Source organism: Numenius arquata, chromosome 6, assembly GCF_964106895.1.
Source record: "Numenius arquata chromosome 6, bNumArq3.hap1.1, whole genome shotgun sequence".
NCBI lineage: Eukaryota > Metazoa > Chordata > Aves > Charadriiformes > Scolopacidae > Numenius > Numenius arquata.
Genome location: NC_133581.1, coordinates 48,704,115 through 48,728,132, shown reverse-complemented (window position 1 = coordinate 48,728,132; position 24,018 = coordinate 48,704,115). Strand labels below are relative to the sequence as shown.

At 39.1% G+C, this 24,018-nt stretch overlaps 1 protein-coding gene across 1 annotated transcript in view; it reads right to left on the bottom strand.

The window, feature by feature from the left end:
• Window positions 1-23,099, bottom strand: part of AVEN (apoptosis and caspase activation inhibitor) — a 96,527-nt gene extending 73,428 nt beyond the window's left edge. Inside the window, exons 1-2 of the mRNA XM_074149576.1 lie at window positions 22,848-23,099; window positions 418-595 (exon numbers count right to left, since the gene is read on the bottom strand). Of these exons, the coding sequence (XP_074005677.1) occupies window positions 418-595; window positions 22,848-23,099 (430 nt within the window). The remainder of the gene's footprint in view (window positions 1-417; window positions 596-22,847) is intronic.
• Window positions 23,100-24,018: the final 919 nt, after the last annotated feature.

Below are 24,018 nucleotides of genomic sequence, written 5' to 3'. Positions count from 1 at the left end.
AAAACAAACAACAGCAAGCAGCTGCTTGACTGCGTTGCTGTGTTTAGCAACCTTTTCTTGTTTTCTGGAAAGCAACTCAATGATGAAGATTGGTAAGAAACCCATTGTCAGAAAGAATAAGCTCAAAGTAACTGGATGCTGCATACTCTCAGGCCCATACATAGTTTCACAAGAAAGCTATAAATGCAGCAGCACTCTTTTACTCCCCATCTGCCACAGCTTGGTGCAGCCTGTATGCTATAAGGCTGCTCCTACGGAGACTTTGAACACTCCTAAATACATCAATGGCAGACTTACTGAGGCAGACAGGAATGGTATTCTAGGGTCCTGTATCATCATCAAGGACAACAGCCAGAAGAGTAGTAATGTTTCAAAATGCAAAACTAAAAAACTACCTATAGAGTAGAAAATGCTTACCTGCTGAGCTAAGCAAAACACTGAAGTCTGTTCCTCTCTGTGATTCCCCATGTTCACTCTGTCCCTCTTTTTCTGTATCCTCATAGCGGCTCCAGTTGGAAAAAATCTTTCTTCTTGAATAGCTTTTCAGTTCTTCCTTTACTTCCTCTCGTGATTCAATATCATCATCATCCTCTACCTGTGACATTTAAATAGACAGTTAAGCCATTGTAACTCAATAGCATTTCGTTCTGTATTTAAACAGTCATTCATACAAATAAGTCTAACCACAGAATTAAAACCCAGAAAGACAAATCATCCTGGATCCCCATCAAAATTTTAGATCAGGTGCTACCATCTTCCTGAACTGTATGAAATTAATCAATAGCATAATTAAAAGCACTTAGTGAAGCTTCAGTTCTTACAGTGGTCAAGCAGTGACACTGATGTAAGTTCCTATTCTGGCAGCCTATTACGAACAGCTTCCTTCTTGAAACTAAGAGCAATGTGTAGGGAGCAGAGCTAAGTATTTAATCACAGTACCTCTGTCTAAGTGTTGCAGCGATACAGATGATAACTGAAAGAACTAATGTTTGTAGAGCAGAACAGGAAAAAGATAACATCTTTCCGCAGAAAAACATCTGGAAAGGGTGATCTGTGTAGGAATTTGCATTATTACAAACTACAGGGTCTTAACTCAAGTAGTATGGAACAATTAATCAAATTAATTTCCTTCATGAAAGCTATTTTGCAGAAATATACATGGAAAACTTAAATAGACTGCTGGCACTCAATCTACTAGCCCAAACTCTTAAAAAGCTTTAGGGTCAAAAGGAGAACTCACTACAGAGTCAGCTTAAGATGCAAGCAAAATAGGCATTTGCCACAAGTACTCAACAGCCGTGGAAAACAATCCCCTCCTTTGAATCCTCTATATATTAACAGAACCCGCCTCCCCCAGAGCTTGGGGTTCAGTTGGAATGACTATCAGTTCACAACAAAGATTTGCTTCTTGGAGGAAAGAGCACTCAACAGGCAAGAGGAGAACTGAAAGCAACCAGAAAAGTTCTGTACAAGATACTTCATGCAGAGGTTTAAATCTCTGAAGAAGTGAAGTAAGGGAGTCAAGAAAGAATAGATTCCACTGGTGTCTACTCCCAAACGTTCCTGCTGACAGCTCCACTCTCTTTTCTCTCCTTCGCTCCACCTCTCTTTTCACAAATCACAGCGTGCTGCTGCCGTAAGATTAAATTTAGCTGTCCCGACAATAAGTACATTCTTCATGACCAGGGCAGTGAGATTCAAGCTTATCTGCACTGCTGTAAAGCTTAAAGCCAGCTCTATTCAGTATAAAATAAATTAAAAAGCAAGCTACCTTTCGGTAAGTCATTATATACCCATAAAGCAAAACACCTTTACAGCTTACCATCAGATACTGGCTATAGGGAGGACCTTGGCTTTGATACTTTAAACCAAATTTAATCCTGAAGTGAATGTGAAGATCTATTACTTATGTTTTTAAAAAAACAACCTGTATGTGGAGAAAGATTACTCAAATCTCTAGTAGTTACTGTGTTTCTAAAACCGCATTAGTGGGTTTTTTAAGCACATACTGTGGACTTACATACTGGTACAACATTGGAAAACCCGGTAAAAACGACTGCACAAAGCCACTACCAGGAACAAACCACCATCACTTCATTTATTTGTTTTAACACCAATGAGTTACTTTCATAGCTCAAGAAATGACACAAAGCAATGCAATATGTTTTAGATTGATTTTAGAAATCCATTGTGAAGAAAGCTTAGTTATTCCATAGAAAATCTTGTAGTTACGTTTTGGCTCAGCTAGACAAGGTCAAACTGTTTGAGATTTTCATGTTCCTTTAGTGTCCAATTACACAACAGAAAGACCTCTGTTGACGCCAAATAAATCCCTGTTGCACACCTGTATTTATATGCAAGTACATCACCATAAAAAGAAGACAGAAACAGTCAAAATTAGGAAGTAGCAGTTTGTGAACAGCAGAGCATTACTACTCCTTATTTCTGAAAATATATTAAAAACAACCAAAAGTAGCAGTGAAGAATTTTTCATGGCTTTTATACAAATGTTCACTGAAAGGCAAAGCATCTTCAAACATGATTGTAAGAGTTTAGATTCTCCCATGTTTGATGTCTTAAAAATGACTGTCCAGTGTATCATACAAGCAGCAAAATCAGAACCAGAACAATGACTTCCCAAGAAAAATAATCCATCAATGTTCATAAACAAGTTTCTTTCAGCACTGTTGTAGAGATCTGGTTAGGAACAGCATGAAGGAATGGTAAAATCATCAAAGAGCTTAAAAAGAGATTAAAAGCTGTCATAATTATACAAATATACTCCCAGTTGTCAAACAGCTGATAAAAAGGAAAATATTCTGTGCATTCTCACCAGTTCTGTGCGATTTTTAGGTAAATTTTCTTTTCTTTCTATTCATCAGATAAATACACTAAAACGGTTGTTGTGGACAAATGGTTGTCTGCATAAGCAGGGGAATGAAGTCACAACTCTCTATTAGTGGAGACTGATCCAGAGCTACACAGAACAAAGGGCAAATCCATTTATATCAAGATAAGAATCAACTTATTTCTCTTCTGTTCTTCTCCTAGAAATTGAATGATTTGCTATAAGCCAGCAAACCTAGTGAGATTCAGTGCCCAAAATAACTTGGACTTGATACAATTCACAAGCAAAAGCAAGAATACTGCTGCACAGATAGATCTGTGTTGTATTTTAGTTTCATTTTTAAGAAAAGTTCAGAATGACTGCAGGCAACTATGACATTAAATGTAATTACTTTTTATAGACCTGTTTAAAGAATTCACTCCTGTTAGCTGACAACATAAACAAAACAGGAATATCACCTTATTTTAACAAGCTTCCAGTTAACTAATATGGATTCAAATGCTCTCTCTTAACTGGACTAAATTCTTTTTCACATTCTGTTATTAGCTATATTGTACAGCACACCTCAAGAAAATTTCATTTCTTAGAAGTAAAGTTGTTAAGTTGAATTTTAAGAAATAAACCACAGATTCTCAGGACCGTTGATAGCAGTTGTGCAGCCTTGTTCCCCAAATACTGTCCTGAGGTTTGCTTTTGAAATGAGTAAACTTCAAATACAAAACTGCTTACATGTCCAATAAATATTTAACGGAAAATTTTACATGATGCACTGCCGTGCTACAGGATAAAACTGCAAGTAATCATATTTGAATATTCAACATTCAAACAGCTTATAAATGCGTCTTCACCATTAAAATTATTAAATACATAAAAAAAACTGATCAGTGGAGCTTCAGAAAGTAATTTGCATCAAACATTTCACGAGACAGCTACCATCTAAAGTAACAACCTCAGAAACACAGACATAAATCTTCATTACTTTCCTGTTAGCTGCCTATTCAGCTAGACTATATGCTGCTATCATTATCATCATAACCCAGTGAAAATGAGTCTTAATCAGTACAGAGCAAACATCTGTCCTATGTGTAATGAAATAAAATAACTTCCCTCCTGCCTCATCCTCAAATAACAAATGATACAAGCTGAAACAAATTCTAGAAGCCAACTCAAATATAACCTTTAAAAAAGTATTACTCAGGTAAGGAGAAAAACTTATGCCTTTAAGCAGTATTGAACTACATCTACACGCTATTGCTCTGTCCTATAATGCACTGTGATACCACAGGAGATATAACATTTATCTGCTGTGCCTCTGTTTTGAGTAGCATTACACGCATAACCATTTGCACATTTCATCGAAGCTTTGGAAGTGGGGAAGTATGCAAAAGCCCAGTTGAACAAAACCAGGAAACCTTCAGACTGTTTTGCATATCAGAAGAACAAAAAAAACCTACAGTGTTCTGCTAAACACTAAGTTCATCAATGCCATTCAAACCACAGTATAAGAACCAAGCTCCCCTCACAGACAAGCTTGCATGATCTGGGGTTTTCCACCAAGGAACATTTTTTCGTCCTTTACCAGAGCCTGTGACTCCACTTTCTTTCTGAAGGAAAGCAAAATGCATAGCACACGTGACCCCAATCTACAGCCTCTACCACAGCAAAACAATATTTTAGTACGCTTTTCTGCTAATTTTGCATACACGGTTGGGGACAGTACAGTACTGAGAAAAAATAGGAAAGCAGGCTTTCTGTTTGACTTGTCCTACAGACAAGAACATGTTGATGCACATGAATCAGGAACAAAGGTGTCAAAATTAAGCAAACATTGTTCTGAACAGGCAGTTTCCCCCAGGGTCACCCTTCTGCACTTCCCTGGAAGCCAGAGTGCTTCGGATCAAACCACGGCTGAAGTACACAATGGAGAAAGTGGAACAGTGACCTCTTTACATCCTGCTTCAATTACTCCACCGCTCTTCACTATAAGTGCAGTCAGCCCTAGCACGTTAAGCACACGTGTGCAAACACTCAACAAGAATTGTTGAGCTCACAGCCCTTTAAAAAAAACCAAAAAGTGCATTAAAAGTCAGGTTTCCATTAAGACTTTCTAAAACTGCATTTATTGCCCTTAGGAAGCCACAGGAGTTAAGGCTTATAGCCCTCTTCTTGTTCAGTTCTATTAACTGTAAGAAAAGTTTAAAACATTTAATCTTTGTCAGTACCTACAATATTCTACAGAGACTGGGAGGAACACAGAAACAACACATGTTCAGCTTGCGGCCTTTGGGCCAACAGCCCTTCTCCATTATGTAGTAATCATGCATTATTCGATTTCCATTCATATTTGTTTTGTAGTATTTCTCCCAATTCTCTTCCTGAGAATGTCACTTTACAGAACGTATGAAAACATAGCTTGAGCTTTTTTGTTAATCTGTTAGAAAGAACGTATCTATTTCTCTCCTTCACCTTCTTCCCAAATGTCTACAGTAACATTTTCATTTTATCTTAAGAAAACCTATACAATTATATTGATCAAGTGCTACTTTTCCCCTTTGTTACCGTTAACTTCTGCACTACTGTTTTGACTGTTACACCTCTCAAAAACATACACATTTCCTTGATCTTTTCCATTCTTTACTAGGGACACATCTACAATACCCCAGACATCTTACATATCCACAAAAAATAGTTATCCACTGCCATGCACAGATGTGTTCATGGAAAGTGATAACCACTGTCTGCTCCCCACATTTGCTGCTCTCCCAACAGCAACAGCACACACCAGTTCCTTGAGTACACCTCTGTCTTGATTCCTTCTTCCCTTCTAGGGAACTGCTGTAAGGCTCTGACCAAGTGTGATGACATTCAGGCTTATCTGTCCCAGCACCAATTTCTCTTCTCATCAGAGGAAAAGGCTAGCTAGACAAAATGAAAACAGCCTGTGGGTTGAATCTGACCTCGACTATCAGCTGCATCATGAATGGGGATATATTTTTACCTCATTTGTATTTAAGATAGTAAGGTGTCTGTTCAGAGACAATTTCTCCTCTCCTCCTCATCCCAATTGGAGCAGCGTTTGTTACAGTCGAATTTTCACAGATGGAACTTGTAAGTCATAGGGTCAAAAAACCATATATAATAAGCAATAAAGCAGCTCATGATCTCTACATTTTAAATTGTTTCACAGCATGTAAGTCTGTTCACAGAGGCTTGTATGAGTGACAATAAGTAAGGTAGCTTGGCTGATACTAGAACTACTGAGTGGCTCCTCTACGCAGACATAAGAGGAAAAGTTAAAGACTTAAAGTCACACTTTAATGACTTAAACTGCACTTGGAAAGACATACCTGCTTTTAATTTCATGGTTCAAAGTTATTGCTGGTGTAACCAAACAGGAACAATGAGATTACACCAGAAATGATCTTAGCACAATATGAATACAACACAATCTCAAAAATATTTCATTTTTTTGTAACAGTGCTCATTAAACACCCTTTTTTACCGTAAATCCAGAAAGGTATGGAAGAATTGCCTGACAGCTTAATTTTCTCTATCACAATGATTGATAGGCTTATGATAGTTATATATAGTATAATAATCTTCAAAAAAGTTGTTCTGATCTTCCACATTTACCTAATTACAACCCCTAGATATATGTCCCTCTTCTCTGTCTTGTAAGTAATTAGAGACTTATTAACATTAAATCTAAAGTTGTTAAAGGAATACATTATTTGATGTATTGCGGTGGAAATTAAATGAGCTCCCTAAAATACAAACTGTATAGTATACTAAAGAAAAACAGAACATATATATAGAATTCAGAATTATTGCAAATGAAAGCAGAACTGCATTTTTAAATGCATTTATGAATGCTATTATTTTACAAAACATAAAGTACTAGTGTAATTTTATCAATACTGATGCAAGTTTGTAGGTGTTTAGAATCAGGATGTCCTTACCTACTAGAAATAATACAAAACATTATCTTTATGAAGTTACCTAGACAGATGGCTAAAATTCAATGACAGAATTTGAAATGCAATTCACAGTGATATATATAAACAAGAATTTAGTTTTAAAAATAAAAAATAATTGAAAAAAACCAATAGTGAATTAACAAGGTAAACATATCTGTCAGTATATTATATATGTACTCCACTATCTGGGAAATCTCATAAAGCATGTCAACATATTGTTCTGTCTATCAAGGAACACTAATGATAAATTTCTGTATAGAGAAAAAAAGAGCAAGTTAGAACAATATAAAAAGGTCAGTATGAAGTAAGAGTGGAATACAATCCTCCAAACCATTCTTATTTAGTACTCTCAAGCTAGATTTTAGAAAAGTGAATGAAAGATAAAGATTTGTAAATTTCCCTGAAAAGTAAGATTTTCCTCATGTAGTGATACCATAAGCTACCATTGCTTCTTTCAGAGACAGAAAAGACTATTTTGTAATAATACTCAGCAATGCCTGACAAAAACTGAGCTGCTAGCTTATCTATACTCAATTGTTTTCAATAGGCAACAGTATGCACAAGTCTGACCAAAATAACAATGAAAAGGTACATAGTCTTGTCCACCAAATTATTTTGTTCCAAAGTTCCTGCTTATTCTGTCTGTGAGATGCAAGTAATTGGAACTGACTAAAAATTTCAAATGAAACAGACTGTTTTCTCATTACTGTTTAACTGAAGAAAAAAAAACTCTAAAAATATTCTTTGCACTCAGTAAGTTATAATATTATCAAGCGCCAGGAGGCTACAAGTCATATTCCATCTTTCTCACAGATCATTATTAATATTTCCACAAGCTATAGACATATTTTGTATGATTCTTACACCTCACTGAATAGGAAAAACAGCTTCTATTAGGAGCTAAATCTCTCCCTTAGACTCACTGAGCCTGGGGGGGGGGAGGGAGGGGAGGCGCCACAGGCAAACAGCTTGGTTATTTTGTTTGTAACTACTCATTCAAATGGCAAACTATCTTCCCTTTCAAAAAGTTAGAGAAGAATCCATAAATTCTGATGTTCACTTTCCACTGCTATCTCAGAAATACCTCTGTAACCTGCTAGCACACGATTAGCTGCACGATCCTTCAAATGGGTGGCTTAAAGGGGCAAAATGAACCAGCCTCTTCGACACACCACTGCAGTTCTGTACTGCAGCTTCTGGAAACCCAGTTTGAAAACTGTTGACTCATAGACAAATAAATTCAATAACCATGCAATGTACGTTCACAGGAAGAAAGCCTCAAAAACTCTTCTGTCTAACATTAAAAGCAGACCTGGGAATTTGGTAAGGCCTGTCAAGTATTTATTTGGGAAATTGCATATTTCAAGGCTTCATTAGATGTATGATTCTCCAAACTACAAAGCCACCGGCTAAAATTTAGCTCTACTTATTTAGACTAAAACTCCAAACTGAAGGATATTTTATGGGGTATTGTTGTGGAACGGTATCATTATAAATTCAACACTGATTCTGCACTAATTGGGAAACTCAGTAGAGAATCAACAAGCTACATTAACTGTAGAAGTAGTCCTTTGCCTCCCTTCCCCAATGCTGAGCCACGCTGTGAGCAAAGAGCCTGAAGGAAGCTTGTCCAGCTGCTGCCTATAGATAAAGAGACTTTTGATTTTCTAAACTTACCAAGCCAATGCATTTCCACCAACAGAAAATTAACTGATTTTTTTCTTTAATTCAGGGGAAATGATGATAGGAAAGTTACTGGCAACTATGCAAACTCATCAAGCAATTCATACAAAATTGTCACACGGACCTGCACAAAACCTGGCAGCTCTATTACTTTCAAATTGACAGTAACTTAAGAAAGCTGAATGTTTTTTCTTACAAACATTCAGTCAAAAATATGAGTGCAAACATAAAATAGGAGACTCTGTCTTGACAGAAATAACAGGTTTCAAGAAAACCTTACAAAGTAAGTATGTTGCCGCAAAGGTTAAAGCATTTTCAGTTAGATTACTGATTGTTCTTATGTATAAGCTGTACTTGTCAAAGTCAGGAGGTTTATACGTTGCATACATATGGATCCACATATGTGAATGTTCTATGTCACATTCTAAAACCAAATTATACTTAGTGTTCTTGATAGGTTAAGGATAATTTCTACAGAAAGCTATTTGTTCTTACGAAATCTGCCATCCCTAAATAGAAGTATCCTGAGCTGCATTAGAGATTGACGTATTCAGAAATTGATTCAATTCTTATGTGTTAATGTCACAGTATTATAGACTAATCCAAGCTGAAAGGGATTGCAAGAGGTCATCTTGTCCAGCCACCTGCTCAAAAGAAGGTCAAAACTGAAATCACACCAAGCAGGTTGGGTCCTTTGTCCATTCAGGGCTTGAAAACCTCCAATAGTATACCTAAAATTGCAAAAGCAGTTGTACTCATAGAATCATAGAATGGTCAGAGTTGGAAGGGACCTTAAAGATCATCAAGTTCCAACCCCCCTGCCATGGGCAGGGACACCTCCCACTAGAGCAGGTTGCTCAAAGCCCCATCCAGCCTGGCCTTAAACACTTCCAGGGATGGGGCATCCACAACTTCCCTGGGCAAGTATTGACAGCTTCAACAATAACTTGTAAAGAACAAACATAAGGAGTTCTGTAACATCAAGGAATCAAAGTGTATTGAGGGTATATATTCACCTCAAAAGTTCAATAACAGACTTTTTAAAGGATATAGCTATTTTGCTAGTCTTCATGGGTAAATAAGTAAGACAGCCTCTCTCAACTAACATATCTCTTATAAACTGGTATGTATTGAAAAGCTTTGTACTTCTGCAGCCACAACAATGACAAAGTAGAAGCATGACAAATTATGTAAAAAGCTCACTCAAAGCAGCATTCATCTGCAGAACAGAGAAATATCTGAGTCTTGATCCTAACCCACAAAGGTTATTTCATAAACTTAACAAAGTCTGCTCAAAAGAGTAAAGTTCAGAGAACACCTCAGTTATACACAGACGAGTCTAATGTGTATTTAACATCCCCTACATGCACACAGCTTTAGAACAAAACCAACACAAATCCAGCAACCACCAACTCTCTACCAAGATCAAAAAAACATGTTGAAGAAGCTTCAGGGCTTCTCATGAAAGGAAAAATATGTGACAAAGTTTCTCAATAGATCCATTTTTTTGCCACAACAAAAAACCAACCAAACAAATAAACAAACTTTTGAAAGATTTCAGTTGTGTTATATTAAGAATGAAAAGAGGTCTCTATATCTTGTTATTCAAATGCAACAAGTTAACTACTTCCTACCTTTAAATTCAAAAATATTTGATAACATTTAGTACCAAGTTAAAAGTTTAGTTTTTTTAAAATGCATCTATTTTGTAAAAAAGGAAAGCACATAAGGAGTAAGACATTTTTCTATAGCTTTCAAAACATAAAAATAACTAGTGATATTCACCCACACTGTTGTATTTTCAATTGGCAGAGCATTAAAGAACAAAAAATTCTGAAAGACACCAAACAGAACAGTATTCTTTGAAACTACACCTATACTGGCAGAAAAATAATCAATAGTTTTCTTCTCTTTCCTACTGTTAGCCTTCTGCCAGCTTAAGTTCCTTGTATCAGTTCACAGCAGAATCAGACAAGCACAAATAATGGGTAGATAGCAGGCGGGAAGTGTGCCATGAAACACGGGATCTGAGGAGCACGTCCTTCCTTCATATCTGGCAGCAGTTATCCGCTAGATTGGCTAAGTGTACTGGTAAGCCATATCCTTGGCTTTAATTTCCTGCAATGCTAAATTTGTTCTTCTAAAGCCAATTTTGCTTTCTCTTTCCATTAAATACTTGCAGATTCATCATTACTATTCCTGTGTAACACACGGGTGTTGAAAATTCACATATTTTTTAAACAAAATTTTTTTAAAAATATATACTTTGCTACAAATATTTATGTTGATTGGTAAAACTTTCAACAGGAATTTTAGAACATTTGTGACTGCTTTTAGTACCATTTTCCAGCTACTGCTTTAAGATAGTCACCCAGATATGTGTAATGCACCATTTTAGAGGTTCAGTATACAAGTATTGATGTTTGTGTCACAGTGGGAAATTCTATCTTGAATTTAAGTTAAAATACCCAACATCTGTCACTTTTTCAGATCAACTATCACATAATAACAGCATATTGCAAACACAAAAATATTCACATAATGAAAATTAAAACTGTAAAAGGACAAACTCTACTAATTTGAAACCCTAAAAAGGTACTATATAAGAAATTCAAAAGGACAGCATTCTGCTTTCCTTCTCCCTTTTACTATTTCTGCAACTGTCAGTAGCATAGTCCCTAAGTTTTTCGTCTTTCACTACTAATATACTGCCATTTCCTAATTATAATTTCACATGCTACTGAAAAACCCGGCATCTCTACTACCCTTCTATCAACAAACTGGCAGATCCAGCCATCATGCATTTTTGAAATTAAGTTGCATTATTACATTTATGGTGTGGCACAACAAAAGAGTAACACTGCAGTTACAAATAGCCTCATTTAATGATATTTTCAGAAAGGGGGGTCAAAAAGGGATAATTTTTAGGACCAATAAACAGCCATAGTAAGTCAATGAACAATGAATTATATAAAAGACACTAAGGATAAAAAGCAGATTGCCCAACATGCAAACAAAATGCATAACTACAAAGCTGAATGCAAAATCACATATCAAGGAGCAAGAAAGCAGGATATATATATTGAATGACAATGATTAAAAAAAGAATCATGTCACAGTAGACAAAATAACCACATATTACAGTAATGTTACATTAAAAAGATACTATTCTCAATTCCCAGTGTTTTAAACAGCATTTCTGAGACCAATATTAAAATTAATTTCTTTCTTTAGACAGTGGAAAAACAGAAAAGAGGCAGAGAGTACAAACTACCCACTTGATAAACGGACACCGAAACCCCTCCTCTTCCTTGTCTTTTCAATGACTTGAGAAATGCATGGGCTGGTCAGTGAGGAAGCCCAGTTTTCCTCCTTTCCATTTTCATAGGTGTCTGCAAACCACACAATCAAGATAGTGATGCGAGGAAAGGGAAAACAAGCAAAAAAGTAATTCATCACAGATACGTCTCCAAACTTGGAGACTGCAATCCCTGCCTCATAATTAAGGCAGGATTTCCCTGACAGCATACTCAGGCAGTGAAAAAGAGCAGCCACTCATACCTTCCATTATCAACCTTCCTTGCACAAGTCAGTAGACCCCTCCCTAGCACAAACTCAGCAAAAAAGAGGAACTAATCAGCTGGAGTTCCCTCCAGCACCACGCAATGTGCCGTCCCATAACACAGCAAATTGCTGCCAAACATCTGACTTGTGGTGAGTTTGGTTCCAAGAGAGACAGGCTTGTGTTGAATCTACATGCACTGTAATTCAAAATATAGCTGTATGACAGGTAATGTGTCTCTACGATGCTCCTCCAAAACAAAAGGCAGCAACACACCACACCCCCAATTTTCAATGTCTTTCAGTAGCATAGCTCAAAGATGGTATAGGTAGTAATATAGCTCCCAGAGCAGTACATCCTCCAACTGCCATACTGCAATTCTGCTTGAGAATTAATGATGAACATGTTTGGAGATTCTGTCTATATATCAAAATACCAACATAACACTGATTAAAAAAAAGTGTAGAGACATCACACTGTCAAGTCAGAAGCAGAATTTTAAACCACCAATGTGTGGCATGCACTTGGTCTCAAAGCAGTAGCCCACTGCAGGCAACAGAAATATGAGAATTTATCAAAACCCTCTAACAACTAACATCACCACTGTACACTTTTGACAGAAACATGAAACTTTCTCCAGCCAAAATAGTTCTGTTTGTCCTGAAATGACCTGAGAATAGATGGAGACTGGGGCGTAAGAGAGGCAAATGCCAAAACAAAGCAGCTCAAAGAGACAGTGTAAATAAATACAATCCATGTTTATTAAGCTACTGCAGAGCTACAGCATTTCATCCAGAAAGTGGAAATTAATTAAATTTCCTTCTTTGCACAAATGCATTTCAAGTTGCATTCCCACATCCCATGAGAATAGTGACTCGACATACTCTGAAATGGGTGATCTAGCCTGTTTTCTCAGCCAAACCCATTCTACTTTGTACAGTAACTGGACCAACTGGACCCTCCTGGCATGAGAACTTGAAAAGCTGGTGGCCAATGCACCACACAGGTGCCCAACCACCGCACACACACCAAAAAAAAAAACCAAAACAAAAAAATCGCAAAAAACCCATAACACTTCACGTGATTCCTCCTTTCCTGCTCTGTGGCAATATCATGTTTTCACATAAATTACAAAGGGACTGAAAGAAGGGAATTGAGGGAAATTCAAAACACATTTTAAGTCCAATGGCAGGTAACTTACCTGAGAAGTGGAAAAAACTTGACTTCATTTGTATTTAAACTGGGAAGAAAACAGACTGCAGTTTGAACTTGTTCCTTTTCTCCACATTCTCCAAATCCTTCGCTTCATTACTCATTGCAGATAGAAACCTTTTCATTGTGCACTCTTTATATCTAAAACAGGGTCTGTGTGTCCGTTGACTGCCTTTTTACAAAAAAGCAGCAGTGCTAATGGCTCTGTAACCTTACGCACAAACTGTTTCTAATGTAAACTGGCAGACACAAAGATGATTTTGCTACATATTTTGAGAAAGAGATGAAAATAATACGAGACATTTTACGAGCATCATAAACAGCATTTTCAGTGGCTAACAAAGGATACACTAAGGTGAGAAAATAATTATTATTGATGAGCACATCAATCTGCTTTGCTGTCTCACTGAAAATAACTAAACCACTTTTCATTATACTTCCTCCTTCGGGGTTTCACATAATTTAGATAAGATTTTTCCCCTTCCAATCATTCAACACAAAACAAGCATTTACAAAAGTCACTTAATTGCAATTCTTGACAATCAGTTTAGCCAAGTCAGTATAGGTATTTGCAAATCCTTTTGCTTTTATGCTTTATTTTTTTCCAAACTACACCTAATGAAATGCAAAGACAAAAAAAAAATTGGTATTTAATATTTTGTGCATTGCACTTTATGATTTTTCAACAGTAAGATTAAATAGTATGCCAAATGTTAAATCTATTCCATCATTACAATGACACACATGACAGAGTAAGTTAAAAATTATTTCTTCAAAGGTATTAACAGGCATGATGTCATACAGATATGGTCACATGTTCACACTTCTCATATGGGCATATTTACCTATTGATGAGTTTGTAGTGAGTTTCTAGTGATTTTTAAGCATTGCCTCTCATTAACAGAAACAACTTATTGCTTGCCTAGACATCATAGCTCTTCCAGTACAAGTCCAAGTTTCTATTATAAACCAGTTTGAGTTTCTATTATGAACCATTTTTTCAACTTGAAGGAAAAAGGTAATGCTTTTTTTTTTTTTCCTTTAGACTAAGGAAGGAAGAATCTCGAGAGAGGTTCTTTCATGAAAAGAGAAAAAAAAAAAATCCCTGCAAAGAGTAATCCTCTTCACTAGTTTGCTCTATTGGTGACCTTTAGAGAGATCTACCAAAGCTGAAGAGAAGCTTAATTAGGAAGAAGGGCAGCTGAGAGAACAGGTAGCATGAAGAAAAAAGCTTTTAGTCTTTATTGTACAGGATGAGAATTTTTGAAAGAGGGATGAAATCCTAAGACTGCTTCACAAATGTTGGATACTGGAACTCATCACTTTGGGTTAGCTAAAGATAGAATTAGCCAAGAGAGACATCCTATTCTGAAACCTATGTTTTGCACAACAGGAATTATGCTCCAGCTACAGAGAAAAACATCTCATGAAGCACACGAGATTTGTTCTTGAAGTTTTTACATAAAACTGTTACAGCTCCAATGCTCGCAAAGTATGGTTCTAGAAGCTGTCTTACTGACTTCAATAGCAAAAAATCTCTCTCCTTGATTTTTAAAATGTTTATGGGTAATTCAAACAGATTAGTCATGTGACTGTGACCTCTATAATATGTAACTTGTAGATAAGAGTGGAATCAAAGCTTCCTCTCCGAAAAGCATCACTGCAGTTGCAGAAAACCAACCTGAAATAACAGGAGAAAAACACCTCCACATCCTGATAAGTTTTTATGTTCAAAACCGTTTAAAGTTGAAGAAAAAAAACACGACTTCTATATAGACAGAACACGTGTAAAAAGCCTGTCATTAAACAAGGGTCAAATAATTCTATATAAACAGATGTAAGTCTATCAAGTGTTCAAGAAAAACTCCACTATATATTGCATCTCCATGTTTATTCTGTGGCTATCAACCTCTTGAGAGGCTCAAGAAGCAGGAATGTTGTTTCATTTTTTAATCATCTTTATGAAATTGTTTTATAACTACACCAGGGTGGTACAGTAGCATGGATGTTTTCAAATATCTGTCTTTTCATTCACTCAAAAAACCTGCTTTGTTATTTGCATATCAAATCTGAATGCAATTTACTGTAGACATTTTAGAGATCACCACTCATAATCTGAGTAATACAGCCTGAACCAAAATAAAGGAAAAAAAAAAAAAAAAAAAACACCAAACCAAAAGCAAACCAACACCAAAAACCAAACCCTTAGTTTGTTAGGCAATCAGAAAAAGCTCAAGGCCTCACAACATGCCAGTGACAGAGCAGTAGCCTAGGAAGAGCTGCGGCCCAGAATCATCACTCTGTTCTCTACAAGACAGGGTTAAAGCTATTCCAGGGTTAAAGAGAGAGTCTGTACAGTCTGTAACTGTATGGTTATCCTCTGGGAAAAGTGAAGCAGGAATAGAAACAGGACCTTGAGGCAAGGTTCTCACACACTCCAGCAGATTTATGGGTTTTACCAGCAGGATCTATTACTAAGTCTACCTGCAGAAGAGTTAAAGCCTTATTTAAAAAAAAAAAAAAAAAAAAAAAAGAAAGAGAGAAAAACCTCATGCACATAAAATTACCTCTCTATGCCTTACCACAGAACACCAAATCACACAGGCTTGAAATCCTTTGATTATGAAAACTTGTAAGAAATAATCCTCTGTACTTGTTATAAGGCTCTAAATTACCACTGAATCAATAATCACCAATTTTTGGTTTCTATAAAATAAAGTTAAACCTTCTGATAGCTACAAAATGCTGTGCAGCACCATTAGACTGGTTGGAAACCCATAACAGGGCTCCTGAAACTACCCAGTTACTTTTGTGAGGAAAACAGCAGCAGTACTGTATGGAGTATTTGTATAATCAGATTTCATCTGATTCTTCTACAAATTTGTTTATTCTTCAGCATAAATACCTACTATCTCTCACTTGATGTACCCATACAAAACCCTGTACGATCTTTTCCAGGACCAACTACTTATCCCAGTAGCACAAGATTTCTAACTCGGTGTTACCAAGTGTTCCCTTCCTACAAATAACTTTCCTTCAGAGTTGTGTTTGGAACAAATACCCAGGAGCAAGTCCTAATAATTCAAACCTATGCGTGTCTTTCATACGTTCCACTGCACGTTCAGAAAACATCACCCTGCGATGAGAAGGCCATCCCCACCCCACGATGCGCACACATCCTTACGCTCCATCCTTCAGTGAAGCCGCTTTCTGTGCCCGCGGCGGCGCGGGGAGCCACCAGCGCTGCGGGACAGGTTGCCCGCCCCACCTACTGGCCACTACCGGCATGGCTTCATCGCCAAAACGGGTTTTAAAATGGACAGATTCTTAAATCCGCAGTTTTAGTTCCTACCTAAGTTCTAAAATGTTTGGTTAAATCCGATGGGAAGCTCTCGGGAGAGCTTCTCCAATATTCAAGGTAGTACCATTTTACATTTCCTCTGAATAAAATCCACTCCGTTTGATGGGATAATTAAATCTAAGTGAGGTAATGATTCAAAGCTGTGTTTCATACAATTAACAAAAAATTGAGCTGATAAAGTCATTTGCTTAAGCTAGCAAATTTTCGGGACAACTTGTTTGAAAGTTACCAAATTACTACCCCAAAGACTTGAGGGGAAAAAGAGGAAGAAAAGCATTAAAGTAGGTGAGGACAGAAACGCACAGCCATCCAAACTATTAAAAACCCAAGCTCTTTCCAATTTCCAAAAAAACCCACAAGTCAGACATGAAGCTGCTATGCAGCAATGATACCGCATGTTCACCTGTGTAATGGGATGCCTTCAGTACAAGTGTCTCAAGCTAAATCAGCAGGGAAGTTGGTAAAATACAATGAAGGAATAACAGTAAGTATTCACTAAACCATTCCACACTAAACAATCAGGGATTATTACAAACATTGCAGTCCCCAGCGCTATGAAAAGCAGGTTTCTCTATTGTCTAAAAACTGAAAAAGAATAAATTAACTTTGGCTGGATAAGAAGCATTTCTCTTTTTCCATTGCAAAGACAGCCTTGAAAAATAAAAAAACAGGGCTGTGACAAGTGGATACACAGCAGCTCTACTGAGTAGGCTCAGTAACCTTCACCATACCCTTAAAACCTCTGACAATATTTTTCTGTACCGATATCCATATACTTCCCACACAATGCATCACACAATCTATCTTCTCTTTCAGTCACAATTTTTATTCTTATTGCCCAAATTAAACCTCTTCCTTCCTGATAGTGTTTTTCTTCTTGTCCTGCCTAAAATGAACCTGTTTGCAGCAACCTTGCTACTTAATGGAGCACTGCTATCCAGGCTTCCCCAAGGTGTCCTCTTCACCAGATGAAAAAAAGAAAAAAAAAGAAAAAAAAAAAAAAGAGAGAGACAGAGAGATAACCAGGGCCTTCAATGTTTCCTCCTAGGTCGTATCTTCTAGACTTCACATCTTTCTTCATTCCTTCCCTCTGAACTTTCCACAGCTGGTGCAAATCTTGCAGAAGTAGAACCAGTTCTTCAGTGCGATTGCATTGCTAATTGTTACTGTCTCATCCATTAAACTGCCAGTTCCCTTCTATAAAATTGCAGCGTAACCAGTCACACGCCTCTGCAGATTTTTCCTATGTAAATGTAGTTGTCTTATATTTGACCTTGAATCACACCTTACCGCAGGCTCCTTCTCCCATTTGTTGCGACTCTGTTCTGTGCTCCACCCTCCTGCCAACCCTTCCAGTGTAGCACCGTCTGCAAATTTTAACACTGTATATTTTACTCCTTCATCAGAATTATTAATAAAAACACTGAACATGAACAGACACAGAATGAAGCCTTGCAGAATCCCATTTAACAAACACCAGTTTGACACTGAACCAACCCTAAGAAGTTTCCAACCCCTTTTTCACACATTTTTCAAGAAGCTTAATCTAAATCAATCCACTCAAAATAAAATAATCCACACTTCATTCATAATCGGTGCCTCTTCACACCTCATCACAGTAGAGAATCTCCCCAGACGGGAAGCTCTTCACACCTCATTAGTAATTAAGTAGAGCTCACAGACTGATGTACATTAATCTAAGTAAGTTTTTTCCTAGTTGCTTTTGAGAACATTAACATAAAACATCAAAAGATTTATTGTGTTCAAGATCCAGAAAGCTGCACAAGCTCTGTGTTCTAAAGGAAATCAAATGTATCCGTATTTGAAAAGCCCAAGTTTTTGTTACCATGCCTGTGAACAGATTGCTTTTTGCTGAAAGATTTAGCTCATACTAATTAGAAAAAATTTATCTGATACATGTTTCCTTAAATAAAATGTTTACTGCAACCAATGCCCAAAGCCAAAAAAGGAACATTGAAACAGACCTGACAATTCCAACCGCACTGAATAGCATGCATCACATGTACGCTCAGTGTAGCACTGCAAAGAAAGTTTAAAGAATACTTTGTAAATTGCAAATATAATAAACATAAAAGAAAAAGAAAGACTCCTTAAACCACCCACAAAAGGACGTGGTCAAGCACCATCAAAATAAAACCCAGTATCATGTCCACAATTTCAGAAAGTTGGTTTTAATAGTTGGTTTTGGTTTAGTTTTGTTTTCATAGCAATTTAAAAATTCCAACAGTACATAAAATATGAATTCCAAGCAAGTCAGGGGAGTTAGAATAAGAGTGGGAGATAATATTGGGGCAGTGTTAATCGGACCTTTTACTTTAAGCATTATAATTCCGCATTATTTTTCTAAAAATGAATAATTGCAAATGCGTCCTATTTACTTAACATAGGATAGATGAGTTAAAGCAGACAGAAACAACAGAAAATTATTCAAGATGACAGATCTATAAAGAAATCTGCCATTTGGTAAACCAGCTGGTCATAATTAGACTTGGATTCATTTTTTGAAGGGATGACACAAAAAATTCAGTAATCAAGCCAGTTAAATCAACATGCACACTAGTTACAAAAACACCTAACAAGTGCAAGATCCTTCTTCCTCTTCACAAGGAATAAGAACACTTTTCCTCACAGTTTCTAAACCAATTTGATGTTTGACAGGCAGCATCTTGTTTCAAGAGCAGAGTTGGGGAGTTCCTCAGAGAGCTATCTCCTCAGTAGCTAACAGAAATCATGAAAGCTTTCATCTTTAAGACTCTGATCCACAGCTGGATCTAGCAGGTTGGCTAAGAGTAAGTCGATTCTTTATAAACAAAGAGCACCCTGATCTCATTCTACATTAGCACCCAGCAGAGGACGGGAGAACTGACTCAGCAAGTACTGGGTCTTGACAGGCTTTGCAAGTAGCACAGCTGATCACCCATTTCTAAAACCAAATAATTACTGTATGCTTACAGTAGGGTAAAACATGTAAAGTGGTCTCCAGCCTTCGCTAGTCCACAAAAAAAAAAAAGAGAACCGAACGTGCCACCACTACACTTTCTTCTCCCTGTTTTACAGGTCAGGAATAACCTCCTCCCTGTAGCTTCAAACACAAGCTTAGGAACCATTAAATTAAAACATCCAAACCACAAAATTTGAAGATGAATCATGGTTTTAAATTAATGCAACTGAACAAGAAATATTGGTGCCAAAATACTATGCAATTTAATGCCAATTTCTATTTCACTGTAAAAATTGTTAAGTATTTCCAAGAGTTTTTAATGAAGTTTGGTTTTATTAGCACTCTTACTAAAATTTACTGAATCTATTCACCTACAATTTTACTCGCATTTTACTGCTCTGTCTATAGCAGGCTCAACACATCCAAATTCAGCTACTTTAACGCAGTTTTATGTAGATTTTGTCATAAAGCTTTTCATAATTGAAGACACAATAAAGAAGAAACTTTCCAGGCAACAACTAAAGCTCCAGCAATAAAGAATTACTTAAATATCGAGATTAGCAGCAATAGTTTTATAAACAAATGGGGTATAAATAAATAAAATTATAAATTTAATATACCTTTTAAACTATATAAGAACCTAGACTTAAAATTATTTTCAGGAAATAATACCAGGTCATCTAAATCCTGATTATACAATGCTATAATGATTCCAATCTAGTAGGAAAATTCCTCCAAAATGCCAAGTTGACACTAGCAGAGTGGAAATGCAGAGTGTAATCCTCCACAATTTTTACCCTAGAAGGCAAAAGGGCCAGAACTGTCCTTGGAAATTCTGTATATTACAAAGTTACAGTGTTCTTAGCCTCCCTTCTCCAGGGAATTTCAAGGCCCATTTGAAAAAAGAAAGGAGATTTTCAGTGAAGACTCCAGCTTCTCAGCACACCGTAAGAAAAGCAACATGATGAGACCACTCACGTTCCCCCTGTTATTACTTGGCTCTCCAGGTTTGCAATTTACACATCACCACTTGAGAATCTCTGACTCCTGGTGCTGAGAAAGAGCGGGGTCTCCTCTCACACAAACCACTTACTCCGGGCCAAGCACCTTCTCACTGAGCTGGTGCCCTTGTGTAAAACAAGTCACTTTGCAGAACAGCAAGAACACTAAGGAACTGGGAATAAAAGAGGGTAATTTCCTGCCACATGAGAGCTGAATCTGTTCTCACAACATGGTCTAGCACACATCAAAGACAGTACAAGGGATCCACAACAAGGGACCACACAGATGGAAGAAAGAAGAGGACGAAGGAGGTCCTCCCTGTTTCAGAAGTGGTGAATGAAGAGATTGGCCCAGAGGTAACACTAGGCATCAGCAGCTGCAGGCTGGCACAGCTGTTGATGCTATGGCTGGATTGCTGGGAGCCAGTCCCCTCCAAGCTGCTAAACACAAGGTTTGTGGCAGGTGTGCTGAGACCAGACAGTGCTTAACATCAAAAGCCTCCAGTGCAGGAAGAGCATTACGCTTAAACACCCTTTAGTAGAGTTCTGGGAAAATCCTAGCTATTGCTTCACTTTTAAAGACCAAATCCACATCAGCCTTGGCCAAAAATAAAGTCACTGTGCTAGACTAAGATGTAGAGCATATCCAAGTCAGTAACACAGTGATCAGGCAAAACATACTGTAAGCTATCCCAAAAATAAAAAATTTTAACTGCTTCCTGAAATACTTCAAACAACAATCCACACAATAATGCATACATATAACAGGATTCCCTTCCTGAGTGCACCTTTTAAATTATTAAATGGGTCCTGCTGGGTCAACAGTACCAGATGGAACACAGAGATAAATGTATTTCAATTTAGTAAGAAACGGTTGAATGACTTGAAAAAAAATCTGTCCAGGCGAAATGTTTGCTCAGCTAATACAGGTGCTGATTCTCCCCCTTTGCCTCTGTGGCTTATGAGAGAACACTATTGTTTCATATCCAGAATCCAAACCCATCTGCACACACCAGTATGAAATCAGCAATTTATATAGCTTACAAGCAAAATTACCAACCAGTGCTCTAGGTAACAGTACCAATCCAGCTGCATCTTCTGTCTCCCAAAATACAAGTGCTAAAATGTATCTAAATACAATGACAAGAGGGAAGAATATTTCACATTTTTTAAATCCACCAGCAACCATGGGAGTTCTAATATAGATAAAACACTGTCTGGGTCCAATTGAAGCCATGGCATCATGAAAGTCAAAGTGAATCTAATCAACGTGATGCTGAAAATGGGGTAGCAGCTGGTCTATCTGCATTAGGACTCCCACTGCTGCCAACACCAATCAATATTAGGTCATCATCATAATCTTTTTGCCAATCCAGGGACAACCATGATTTCTGTGTTGCAACAACACTAACGGAAGCAGGACAATCTGTATGTGGTACTGTTAAAGCATTTATAAATGGAAATGGTTTTTTAAGGCTCGGTATTGATCTCGTACCATGGTGGTTCGTAGAAAGCATTTTAACATCTCCAAAGGATACTGAAGGTGTAGTTGTGGTACACTTTGGCATTCTATGCTACTTTTAATCTGCTCAAACACTTTGTAATTGGTCAAAGCACAACCATCAACGTGCATTAATGACAAACACGTGTTCCAGTGAATCACAGATACTAATGGTGTAAGATGAGCTGTGTTACCACGTCTCCATTGCTCCTACCACAGGCTGGACAAGACACACGGCTCATTTTCACTTATCATCAACTGTGCCAGAAACGCTCAGCAATTCCTCATCTCCGTTTGCAAACAGAGATGTGTTTTTCAGATGCACTTTTCAAACGAGACTTGTATTTTTCAGCACAAAATTATAAACGTATTCCTGCCGGGAAATCTCTACCCACGTTTCCAGCGGAGCAGGCAGACGCCGGTGCCGGCTCCGCCGCCGTGCCGGGGCAGGGAGCGGGCGCAGGGGACGGCCGCAGGTACCGCGCTGACCTGGGAGATGACGCTGCCAGCCCCGCCGCCCTCCGTTCCCGTGGCCCCACACCCCGTCCCCGCCGCCTCCCGGACACCCGGCAGAGGCGGCGGGCGGCCCGTGTCCCCCGGCCTGGCTCCACCTCGTGAAGGGGAGGAGCAGGGCAGGAGAAGGAAGGGTTATGCCCCCGCCCCGGCGGCCGCCCCGGAGCCCCGCCACGCTCGGCCCCGCCTCCTCCCCGCACCCGCGGAGGGCGGGCTCTACCGCTTACCCGCCGGTGCTGGTGGGTGGCAGGCGGCGGCGCCGCCCCGCGACCTCGAGGCTCTCGCTTGCCTCGGCCCCCGCCTCCTCGGTGCCCATGAGCGCCGCCTCTTCCCCGGCCCCCGCCTCCTCCGCGGCCGTGGCTGTCCCCGCCGCTGCCTTCGGTCGCCGCCTCGGCCGCCCTCTCCGCGCCGCCGGGTCGGCGCCGGCCGTGTCGGCCACCTTCCCTGCGGGGCCGGCTGCCGCCTCGCTCGGGCTGCATAGCCGGGCCGCGCTCTTCCCCCGCGCCGCCTGTGGCCGGACCGGCCTGTGCAGCGCCGGTCCCCGCCTACTCCCGGAAAGAGGCCGCCCGCGGAGGGCGAGAGAGCAAAATGGCGGCGCCCGCGCCCTCAGCAGCTCCCCCTGTCTGCGGCGCCGGCGGCTGGAACACGGCCGCGCGGCGTGGACCCTGCGGCCCGGCCAGGAACAGGGGGCCCCGGCGGCGGGGCCGGCCTGCCCGGCGGAGGAGGCCCGCGGTCTGCCCAGCTCCTCCGGGGGCGAAGCGCTGGTGGGGGCCTCGAACGGTTTGTCCGTGTACCCTCTGCAAGTCTCAACGAGCAAGAAGCGAAAAACAAATAGCTTGCCATTGTATTTCAAACAAAAATGCATTTGATGCCTAGAAAACAGCACTCTTAGCTAAAGCCATATGACTCCTAGGATCATTTAGGTTTGAAAAGACCTTTAAGATCATCAAGTCCGCCACTAAACTATGTCCCTCAGCACCATGTCTACATGTCTTTTAAGTACCTCCAGGGACAGTGACTCAACCACTTCCCTGAGCAGCCTGTTCCAATGCCTGACAACCCTTTCTGTGAAGAATTTTTTCCTAAGATCCATCCTAAACCCCTGGCACAACTTGAGGCCATTTCTTTTTGTCCTGTCACCTGTTGCATGGGAGAAGAGACCAACCCCCACCTGATCACACCCTCCTTTCAGGTAGTTGCAGAGAGAGAGGTCTCCCCTCAGCCTCCTTCTCCCCAGGCTAAACAACCCCAGCTCCCTCAGCAGCTTCTCACAAGACTGTTCTCCAGACCCCTCACCAGCTTCGTTGCCCTTCTCTGGACACGCTCCAGCACCTCAATGTCCTTCTTGCAGTGAGGGGCCCAAAACAGGACACAGCACTCGAGGTGGGGCCTCACCAG